Source organism: Hermetia illucens, chromosome 3 (assembly GCF_905115235.1).
Source record: "Hermetia illucens chromosome 3, iHerIll2.2.curated.20191125, whole genome shotgun sequence".
Classification (NCBI taxonomy): domain Eukaryota; kingdom Metazoa; phylum Arthropoda; class Insecta; order Diptera; family Stratiomyidae; genus Hermetia; species Hermetia illucens.
Window position 1 is genome coordinate 70,424,995 of NC_051851.1, and position 9,537 is coordinate 70,434,531.

Sequence of the window (9,537 nt, forward strand, 5' to 3'; positions counted from 1 at the left end):
CGTTGCCAGAAAAATTTAATTGGTTTCATGAGTGGAGACTGGAGAATTTCAACAAGAAGTTCTTCGCCTGTCAAACGTGTCGTAATTTTGAGGTTGGGTGTATTGTTATGGCAGGGATCTGCGCCAGGTTCTCGAATTTAACGTCGAGATTTTCAATAGTGCGAGGATTCAGGATGTCAGCGCTTTTAAGAGCGGAAAAGGTTCTTGAAGAACTGAAGGAGAAAAACCCTTATTATGAGAAGTATGCGAGCAAAATTGCGGCCCTGCAACAAACATCACCAGAGGAGTTCTTGGAGAGGGTGGATGCTGCTGAGAAGAAAAAGGAAACCAAGCCCGGGTCAGAAAGGTAATTTTCATGATAACTTATTTTGTTTATCATTAACTTTATTTGATATCAACTTCATACTGGGATTCGGTTTTAAAGGTTGGTGGTGGTAATAAATCTGGCTGAAATCGCATTTGTTTCAGTTGCCATAAGGAGCTGCTATTATGCATAGCATGAACAAAATATAGAAAGTCGCATGCGTCAATCTGTTAAAAAAGTGCAGGATTGGCTTCTTCAAATACTAGTCAACAGCCCTCTTTACAACTAGCAAACACCAAACCTTAAATTTGGTTTTTTTTTTGGAATATATCAACTAAGCTGTTGATGCTAGTTTGTTCTCTTACCGACCTAATAACCTAGGCCAGATGATTCTGGATTGCTAGTTCGAATCATTGTAGGCTAGTGTGCTTAAATAAGAACACCTCTCTACCTGCTCTCCCCGATTGCGACAGCTTCAGCGTTTTGCCACCGTTTCCTCTTTCCTCTCGTTCTCAATTATTTCCTTCAAGCTGCTATGACCCAGGAACGTGGAATGTCCAATAAACCATATCATCTTTTCTCAAATACCGTGACTACGCTGATGACATCTCCATGTTCTCTAATCGAGTATTGGTTCCTGGGCAAATGTTTTTGCAATTGGGAGATTGAGGCAAGTAGACTCGGACTAAAGATTCGCACTCTGCCTTGACATCCTCAAGTCGTTATATTGGTGGATGCCCCTTTGATATTATATGAGCTTTACGAGTTAGAGTGCATGAAGGGTAGAATGAGTTTTTAAATCAAATCGCTTTGATGTGCGGTCGATCCGGACGCAGCCATAGACGAACTCCGGGTTTGTATGTCGCCAAGGTATGCACTAAATACTGGTAGTTTCAGAGATTAGATTTTTTGTAACAAGGGTAGCTTCCTCCAAACTACGATTTTTAGTTTTCAATGCAAATATATATTTCGGGGGCAACTTACCCCCTTTATCATTACAAAGCTACTAAAAATAATTGCGATTATACGTTTCTTTTACACTTATTCACTAATTACTTAAATTACTTTGAAACTATTTTTTTTGAGAATTGAAATAGTTTCAGCTCTGGCCAAGCTCTGGTCAACAAGACGGATTTGCGCTCAATATAATTTGTAGTCATGTTGTGTTCTGCGAATTATATAAAGGAGCATTCAACATCTGCGAGCCACTTCGGTCACGTTGCTCCCAAGGCAGAGGTGAGGCAGAGTCTGACGATTTGCCCCTGCGCTGACAAGAAACCGTAAACCCGTCATCGCACATACCTTTAAACATTTTTTTTAACTATCAACCGGCGAGTCTTATTAATTTTGAGGAGTAGCTACCAGAATCTGTCTTTAATAACCGCGTCTTCTCTGAAAATTTCTAAACTTTCCCCAGGGTCCAAGGTTGTCGTTCGGTTTTTATGACCCAAGAGCTTGAATGGTATGGGCTTCGAATATGTGTGCTACCATTGATGATCTTATGCACGATTTTTGTTTCCGAACACTGCTTACTGCTTCCTTGATGTGTTCATTAAATCTAGTTTTTATCAGGCGTTTAGTCTTTCCTATGTATATCTTATTACAGTCGCTGCACGTTATTTGGTAGATCCCGCTGTTTTTCCTCTGCTGCTAAAGGATCCTTGACGCTTCCCAGTAAATTCCGCAAGGTGGACGATCGACTCGAACTTACGACTTTCAGTTGAAACCACCAATTCCTGATGTTAAATAAGTAGGAATACGGGATACTTTGAGATATCCGTCTCGTGGTTGTCTCCTTATGCTGCGAGAATAGTGTTATATAGGCATGCCTATTGTGTTGCTAGATTTTCCTTACGATCAGTTTCTCATTAGTCCGAGGATTATACCCATTTTTAGTAGCGGTGCCAATAATATGTTGTCGTTCCTTATTGAAGCCGTATTCCGAAAAAGGGTATGTGATCAGTCGGTGAATCATGTAATTATAGGCTGCCATTTTTTGGGAAAATATATGGTGCAAAGTTACTGGTATCCTTCTCTGCGTTGCTGTAGGCTTACGGTGTATATCAAACTTAAGTTTCCCGCTAGAGTTGATGATATTTAGATCTAGGAAGGGTAGAGCCCCATCCTTTTCTACCTCTAGTGTTTATGATGAACCTTGCTAATAGAGGAGATGACCATGTCGATATCGTCTCTTCTAACAATCGCAAATCCGGCATTTACATACCTAAACCATACTTTAGGCATTATTCCCCTCGAATGAACTCCTTCGATTGATGATATGTGATGGGGTTCCCCATCACTACTCCCGAAGTAGTTTTGTAAAATCTATCCCGAACCGTAAAATAGTTTTCGTTCATGCAGAGCCTGATAAGGTTTGCATAGATTCGAACTTTTCTTCTCCATTCCGGGCTAGGTCCAAACTGGCTCAGCCATCTCTCGAGTTCGAAGTTCGAGTTCAAACAATGCCTTCACGTCGAACGACACCATCACCTGGTCCTCACCCATCCTCTGCTGGTGCATTGCAGATTTTGTATTAGTTCATGGGAGTTAGCCACTGAATACTTACTCTTCGTTGTCCCAAGGGCCTGGCACTCATCGATCAACCACTTGGCGATGTTGTACGTCGGTGAGTTCGAGTCCGCGATGATTTTTCGCATCTCGCCCCTCTCCTGGTGAATTTTCGGTTGGCAATTTACAGTTTACCCTTGCTCGGTTGCTTGGCGCACGGTTCCTCCGCGCGAGGGATCCTCGCCCTAAATCAAAGATTAAATGCTTCAGCCGTGTGAAAACGATCATTTCTTTCACGGATCCATTCTCAGAAATTACCCAACCGAAAAATCTGAAAAAAATCAAGTGGCTACCACTATATGGCCTTCGAAATACCCTCCATACCGATATCTGTTCAAATCAAGTTAATAATAGGACATTACTATAGTTTTTAGTAATTGACAACTTAGCTCTTTGAGTTCATTCGGGACTCCCGAAGCAGAATTGTAGGCTATAACATGGAGCATGAGCACCAGTTTGCTAACAAAGTTATAATAGGTCAAAGTTGCCGTTTTGGTGTCAATTCAAGACTTTAAATGTCAGTATCACGCGAAAGTGAATATTCTCAGATAATATTTGCGTCGATACGTCGATACTAAATGGCTTGTAAACAAAGAACAAATTGACAGATTGATGAAGAGTGTACTAATATAACAAAAAAATTCGGCTAGTAGCAACCTATCGAACCCCAGAACTTATTGAAAAATATATCATAGTACATATTCTGGATTTGAATATTTGGAGGATGTTTACTATTGAAAGGGTTATAGTTGAAGATTGTTTTCGAGTTAGATCATTATGCTTTGAATGTATAATAATCTCACGATGTTAAATTACTTTTACTTTGAAATATGTGTGGTTACAATCTGAGTATTCTAAAAGGAGGTGAGATTCCTAAACGAATTCAGGGGTCCAGTTATCACACAGCATGCGCACTATTTCGTTTTAACTGGAAACATGTCTTAGGAATGATTTGAAACTATATGAAAATAATAACTTTTTTGAAATACAACATCGGTTAGCAAGAAAAATTGCGAACTTTTGGCCGCGTTCGAGAGAAGAATCCTCCGAAGAATTTTTGGCCCCCTACATGAGGATGGACGATTCCGTAGCCTACACAATGACGAAATATATGAGCGATACCATGACCGTCCGGTTGTGGATAAAATCCGGCTCAATAAGTTACGGTGGGCGGGTCACTTAATCCGTATGGATGAAGATGATCCCACCCGGAGAGTCTATAAGGGCAATATCTATGGTAGAAAAAGAAGACGAGGCAGACCCTGCCTAAGATGGAGCGATGGCGTGGGCCAGGACGCCAGACAGCTTTTAGGGATATCGAATTGGTGGACATCGGCGCAAAACCGGGATATCTGGAGTTCCTTATTAAGGCAGGCCTAGATCGAATACCGGTTGTTGCACCGTTGATGATGATGATGATGAACATCGGTTATAACGATAAATTGTTTATTATGACCAATTTTCCAATACCGACTCAAGAACCACACAATTTCTTTCTGGGTCATATCGGATATAACGATATCGCTTATTACGAAATGTCAGCTTTAACCATTCATTTTTTGGATGAATTCCAGGGAAAATCGGATATAACGACTTATGAAGTCGATCCGCTCACAGAAATGGATTCAACGTTTTCGTCTACTTTACGGAATCGTTCCCGAAAAATGCATTGAGAAACTTGCTAGTGTTTCGTCAATCGCAGTGGAAGACTGGCTGCGAATAGTTTAGATAAAGCTCCGAGAAAATTATTCAGATTACTTAATTTATAATATTGATGAGGCAGGGGTATTTTTCAAGATGATACCTGACAAAACATTCAAATTTTGAGGAGAAAAGTGTACTGGTGGAAAAATGAGCAAGTAGAGGATAACAATTTTGGTTGGAGGAAGTAAAGGAAAACATAAGAATTCTAAATGCTTCAGAAACTGTAGGTCACTTCCGGTATAATATGAGAGTAATTCAATTATTCGGATTACCTCTATTCTTTTTGGAAAATATTTTCAAAACTGGAATTGTGCATAAAAAAAATGAGGAAAAAGTCCTACAGTTAGTCGATTATTGTCTAGCGCCTCTTGCTATAAGCGGTCTATTCATTCAACTGGAATTTTTGTTACCGAATATTACATCTATAGTCATTAGATCAGAGGGTTATAAGATCTTTAAAAGCGAAATATAGAGAAATTACAAATTCTAAAGATAATAAACTCAATTGAATCCAACGACAATTTTTAAAATACAGTTATATGCTATTATTAACTTTAACCTAGATTTTGTATCGATGCATTATTGTGATTTTTTTTAAAGATTATTCGGTTGTAAAGGTTCTAAGAACGAGACCGGTTTTACTTTTTGAGGCGCACATTTTGATTCCCCACTGCCCTGTAGAAAGAAAACCATTTTCGAAAAGTACTAATTGAGACTCTTCGTTTGACACTATAAATGACAATATTCTGTGAAAAAAATTTTGCTCCCACCTTTTGCATATATGTGGAGTCCAATCTTGAAAGCAACACAAAATGATGCACATGTAGCGGTTCACAGATCGCATTTCCACTAAATATCAATAGCTCCAGCCATTTCAGAGTAAATCTCGCGTGACAGACAGACAGACATTGAATCGATTTCAACAAGGTTTTGTTTCACACAAAACTTTAAAAAGACCCGCTAGATAACGTGTCTTATCGAAAACACCTTAGAACCATATATTTGCGGAAAAAATTTGCGCTCGGTTTTTTTATCGCTACTGTACTAAAAGGCCGATGAAAAGAGCAATAGTTTGAAATGCTTGATGGTAATTTGAGAGCCTCACGATTTCATCTGAACCAAGCTTATAATAGAGAGAAACCACGAACGTAGCTCAGACAAGCAGATCCGTTTTTGAACGAGCCAAAGGCTGTCTTATTGGTGGCAGAGGGATTTGTGTCGTGACTGGATGTCCACTATATGGTACCTAGGCTCTGAACTACCCTAAATATCGGTATCTGTTCAAATAAAGTTAATAATGCTATATTACTAGATTTTTTAATAATTGGCTGAAACACCCCCTTAAGTTCATGCTAGTATCACGAAATTGAAAAAATGTAGGCTATAATATATGATTGATGATGATGATATATGATATATATACAATAGGTCAAAGTTGTCGTTTCTTTGTAAATTCAAGACTTTGAATGTCAATATCATTTGAAAGTGGATATTTTCACATATTATATGCTTATATTACGTGGTACGTACTAATGGGACAAATGCACATTTAAATAGCTTTATACATAAATACACAAAACCTTTCATACCTGAAGCGTCCAGCTCTGGTTTCTCTCGCAAATACCGATAAATAACACTAGCCAATTAAAAAAAGTAAGTCTTAATTATTTGAAATGTATACCAAAGCTGTTTCCTATCAAATTGGTGCCTTATCAAACAATTTCTTGTTTGTTACCCAAAATCGTAATCTCTAGAGTGTGGAATATAGCATCAAAATTGAACTGTTAGCAATTTAAATTTACTATTACCAAAGAGCTTTATCGTTAGTAGGTAATGACTCTCCCTCGCTTTTCCTATTCTCAATTTCGGCGTGTTTTCGCGACATGAAACTATTAACTTCTGTGCCACTACAAGCTATCTTATGCGAAAATTTCCTCTTCTGGAGTCATCAGTCAGCAATCAGCCAAATTAATTGCAGCACGTTATTTTAATGGCCTGCACATAGAAAATTTCCAAGCTTTGGTAGCCACATTTTTCGACGACAATTTCATCACAATGAGAATACTCTAGGCAATCTAATGTTTTCCCGGACCGTTTTAGTTTCTTTCTGCTTTAATTATAAAAACCAACCAACTAGATTTTTAGCTATAAAATAAAGCCCATATGTCTTCGACATATTATTTTATAAATATGTTCAATTTCCCGGTAGTGTAATTTCAAATAATTTAATCTCTAGACACATTTTTTACATCAGAGAAGTAAAGCCAAAATCATCCCCCAGTGATCGGTCCGAGGATTTTGTGATGGAAATTTGAAAACCAAATTAAAACGAGATTAATTTGAGGTCGGAGTGACAATTATGAATTTGGAAGGAGGATAATTGATATGTTAAAGGATGATAGATAGGAGGGAATGGAAAAATGCTGCATCCAAGCAAATCTATGTTTTCGTCAGCTCATTGCAAGGCAAAGGCGAACGAAATGACATGCATTCTCCAAAATCATGGACACTATCGAACTTCGGGGTTTACGAGATGTATGAGAAAGACAGCTGAAGACTAACATACAAGTTGGGTATTTGGGGTGATGGCTAGGATTTTGGTACGATGAGGAAAGTACGAACATCGAGTTTCCAGATCGAGGAGCTCTGTAGGCAGTGGTGAATGTTCGTGCTGTTATCCTCAGTTTGCAGTATTCACATTAGGGTTTCGAAACATGGGGTTTCCGGTATTCATAGCAGAAAGATTTACATAGTCGTGGGCATTCATCGAATTGGTGCCCAATTTCATCACCATTCCATCAGAGGATCATGAAGGAGTAATTGGTCCCTTCCATAAAAGGTATTCCAATCCAGTTTTTCGATTTGTCGTCGGTCTGTTTCTAGACTTTCGGGGAAATGCCAAATAGCTAGTTTTGATGGGGGAGCATTCCTCGTCGGGGAATTTCAATTAGTTCTGACTCCGGCATGGGACATTCCAATCGCTCTGAAATATCGTGCACAGCTTCCGAAAACCCATCGAAGTTTTCTCTTGGCTGTTGTGTCCTTCTCCGCGTCGAGTCCCGCGTTTGAACGGTGATCATTGAAGCAGTCGCGCAGATCCGATTTCAGCATGTTCGAAATCAAATGGCCAGTGAGCCAAAAATTCTGTCAGTACCAGCCAGCGGGTGGGTTGCCATTCATGTTGTCGCCAGGCGTAGACCACGCTTATGCTTCGACTTGAAATAAGAATCGTTCCATTAGACACTTCCTTACTTTGAGAATTCCATATTCCACGAATTAATAATCTGCATGTGGCCGAAGGTGGCGATGAAGAAAAGCTCACCATCTGAACAGTTGCAGTCGCTGGCATCGCACCATTCTTAACGCTTTGTGCTTACAGCACAGCAGTAAATGGTTGGTTTTTCAACTTTGTTCATTTTTTTTCTGCCGGTCATGCTCTAAGGTACGCCGGTTATGCCAGAAGCTACGCCATTGCGCGGGGCAACACTCTTCCCCAACTCCCGCAGAACTCATACTAATAGGGAGCATCCTCCATTTTTAAGGTTTGGGGATGTCAAAAAGGGATGAAACTTCGAAAGCCGCTCCTTGTACAGATCTTTTTTTTCATTATCAAACTTTTTTCAATATCAACTTCTTTTTCTCGCCGTTTAATATTAACTTCATGTCTTCATACAAAGTGTTATTCAAGCAACTACCTTCTGACGTCGTAAATCGTTTAATAAAAACACGCTGTTTAAAGAAGTCTGTGTACGGTGCGGTTGCACAATTCAGCCCACAAAACACGATAGCCTTCATTACAGAAACCGCAATTGCGTCTACTACAGTAAAGTATTATGGCAAGGGGTCTGACTACACACAAATTAAAGTGTTTTATCAGCTAGCATGAGCATTTTAATGACTGGGGTTTGTAATATTTTTAGAATAACTTTTAAATTAAATTTATCTCTTTCAGAAAATATTCAGAGCTCCTGAATCCCAAGGAGAAGTTAGAAACGCCAGCAGCAAAACCAACTGACAAAAAACTAGACGATGTAATGAAAGTGGATTTGATCAGGGATAAAACCCCTGAAGAAATCAAACATCTCTGGTATGAATACCACAAAAGCAAAGATGTCGTGGCAGCTGCAATTCCAGTGGAACAGTACGATATGCTCATGACAAATGGCAAAGAGTATCCAGTTTTCATATTTCCATTGCCTCGAAGTGAAGGTTATGAGTTCATAATGCTTCAGTTTAGCGGAAATACTATCCATTTTACTCCTCTAATAGCGTATCAGGTTAGTTTCTAAAAATTGCTATATAATTCGTGAATTTGATAAGGCTTTTATTTCCACAAATCAGGTGCACAAAGAAAATGCTCCAGAATGTCTGAATATTGTACACTACACAGAGTTGCGAGACAAAGGTATTGTTTTAATGCGTGGAGAATATGACACTCAAGTTTTAAACCCGCAAGAGGCACAATGCTTGGCGAATCAACTACAATTATATTATTGTAAAGGTGATAAGTCAAAAATGGAATTACTAGAGACATTCAACAATCGCCCAGATAATTTTAAGCACATGGACTTAATTAAGGAAATGGAGAATATAAAGATTGAATGAGGGGCAATGTAATGTGCAAAATATTTTTAATTTGCTAAATTGTTTATTTAATAAATCGTGTTACTCGAAATGAAACACTGTTTTTTGACTACGAAGTTATAGTGTCTCCAATTTCGGAAAATGCGTCTGGTTGTACACATTATGCCGAATAGTTCATTGGTTGACGTGCTTTCGATTGAAAATATTCGTAACAGGATACTCCAAAGCGAGTAAAATTAGATTACACCGCTATATTTTCCCTTTGATGTTATCTTCCTATTTTAAAACGTTGAAGGAGGCTCCCATTCTTCATTCTATTTCGAAAAAATGGTCGTTAAATGGAATGCTTACAAGTATGAAGGACACATTCCATGCCA

The 9,537-nt window shown here is 38.8% G+C and overlaps 1 protein-coding gene across 1 annotated transcript; it reads left to right on the forward strand.

Moving 5' to 3' along the window:
- Nucleotides 1-60: 60 nt before the first annotated feature.
- LOC119651536 (ATP synthase mitochondrial F1 complex assembly factor 1) lies at nt 61-9,256 on the forward strand. The gene is made up of 3 exons (XM_038055168.1): nt 61-346; nt 8,529-8,853; nt 8,918-9,256. Exons 1-3 carry the CDS (start codon nt 108-110, stop codon nt 9,179-9,181), a joined length of 828 nt encoding a protein of 275 aa, XP_037911096.1. The 5' UTR covers nt 61-107; the 3' UTR covers nt 9,182-9,256.
- Nucleotides 9,257-9,537: the final 281 nt, after the last annotated feature.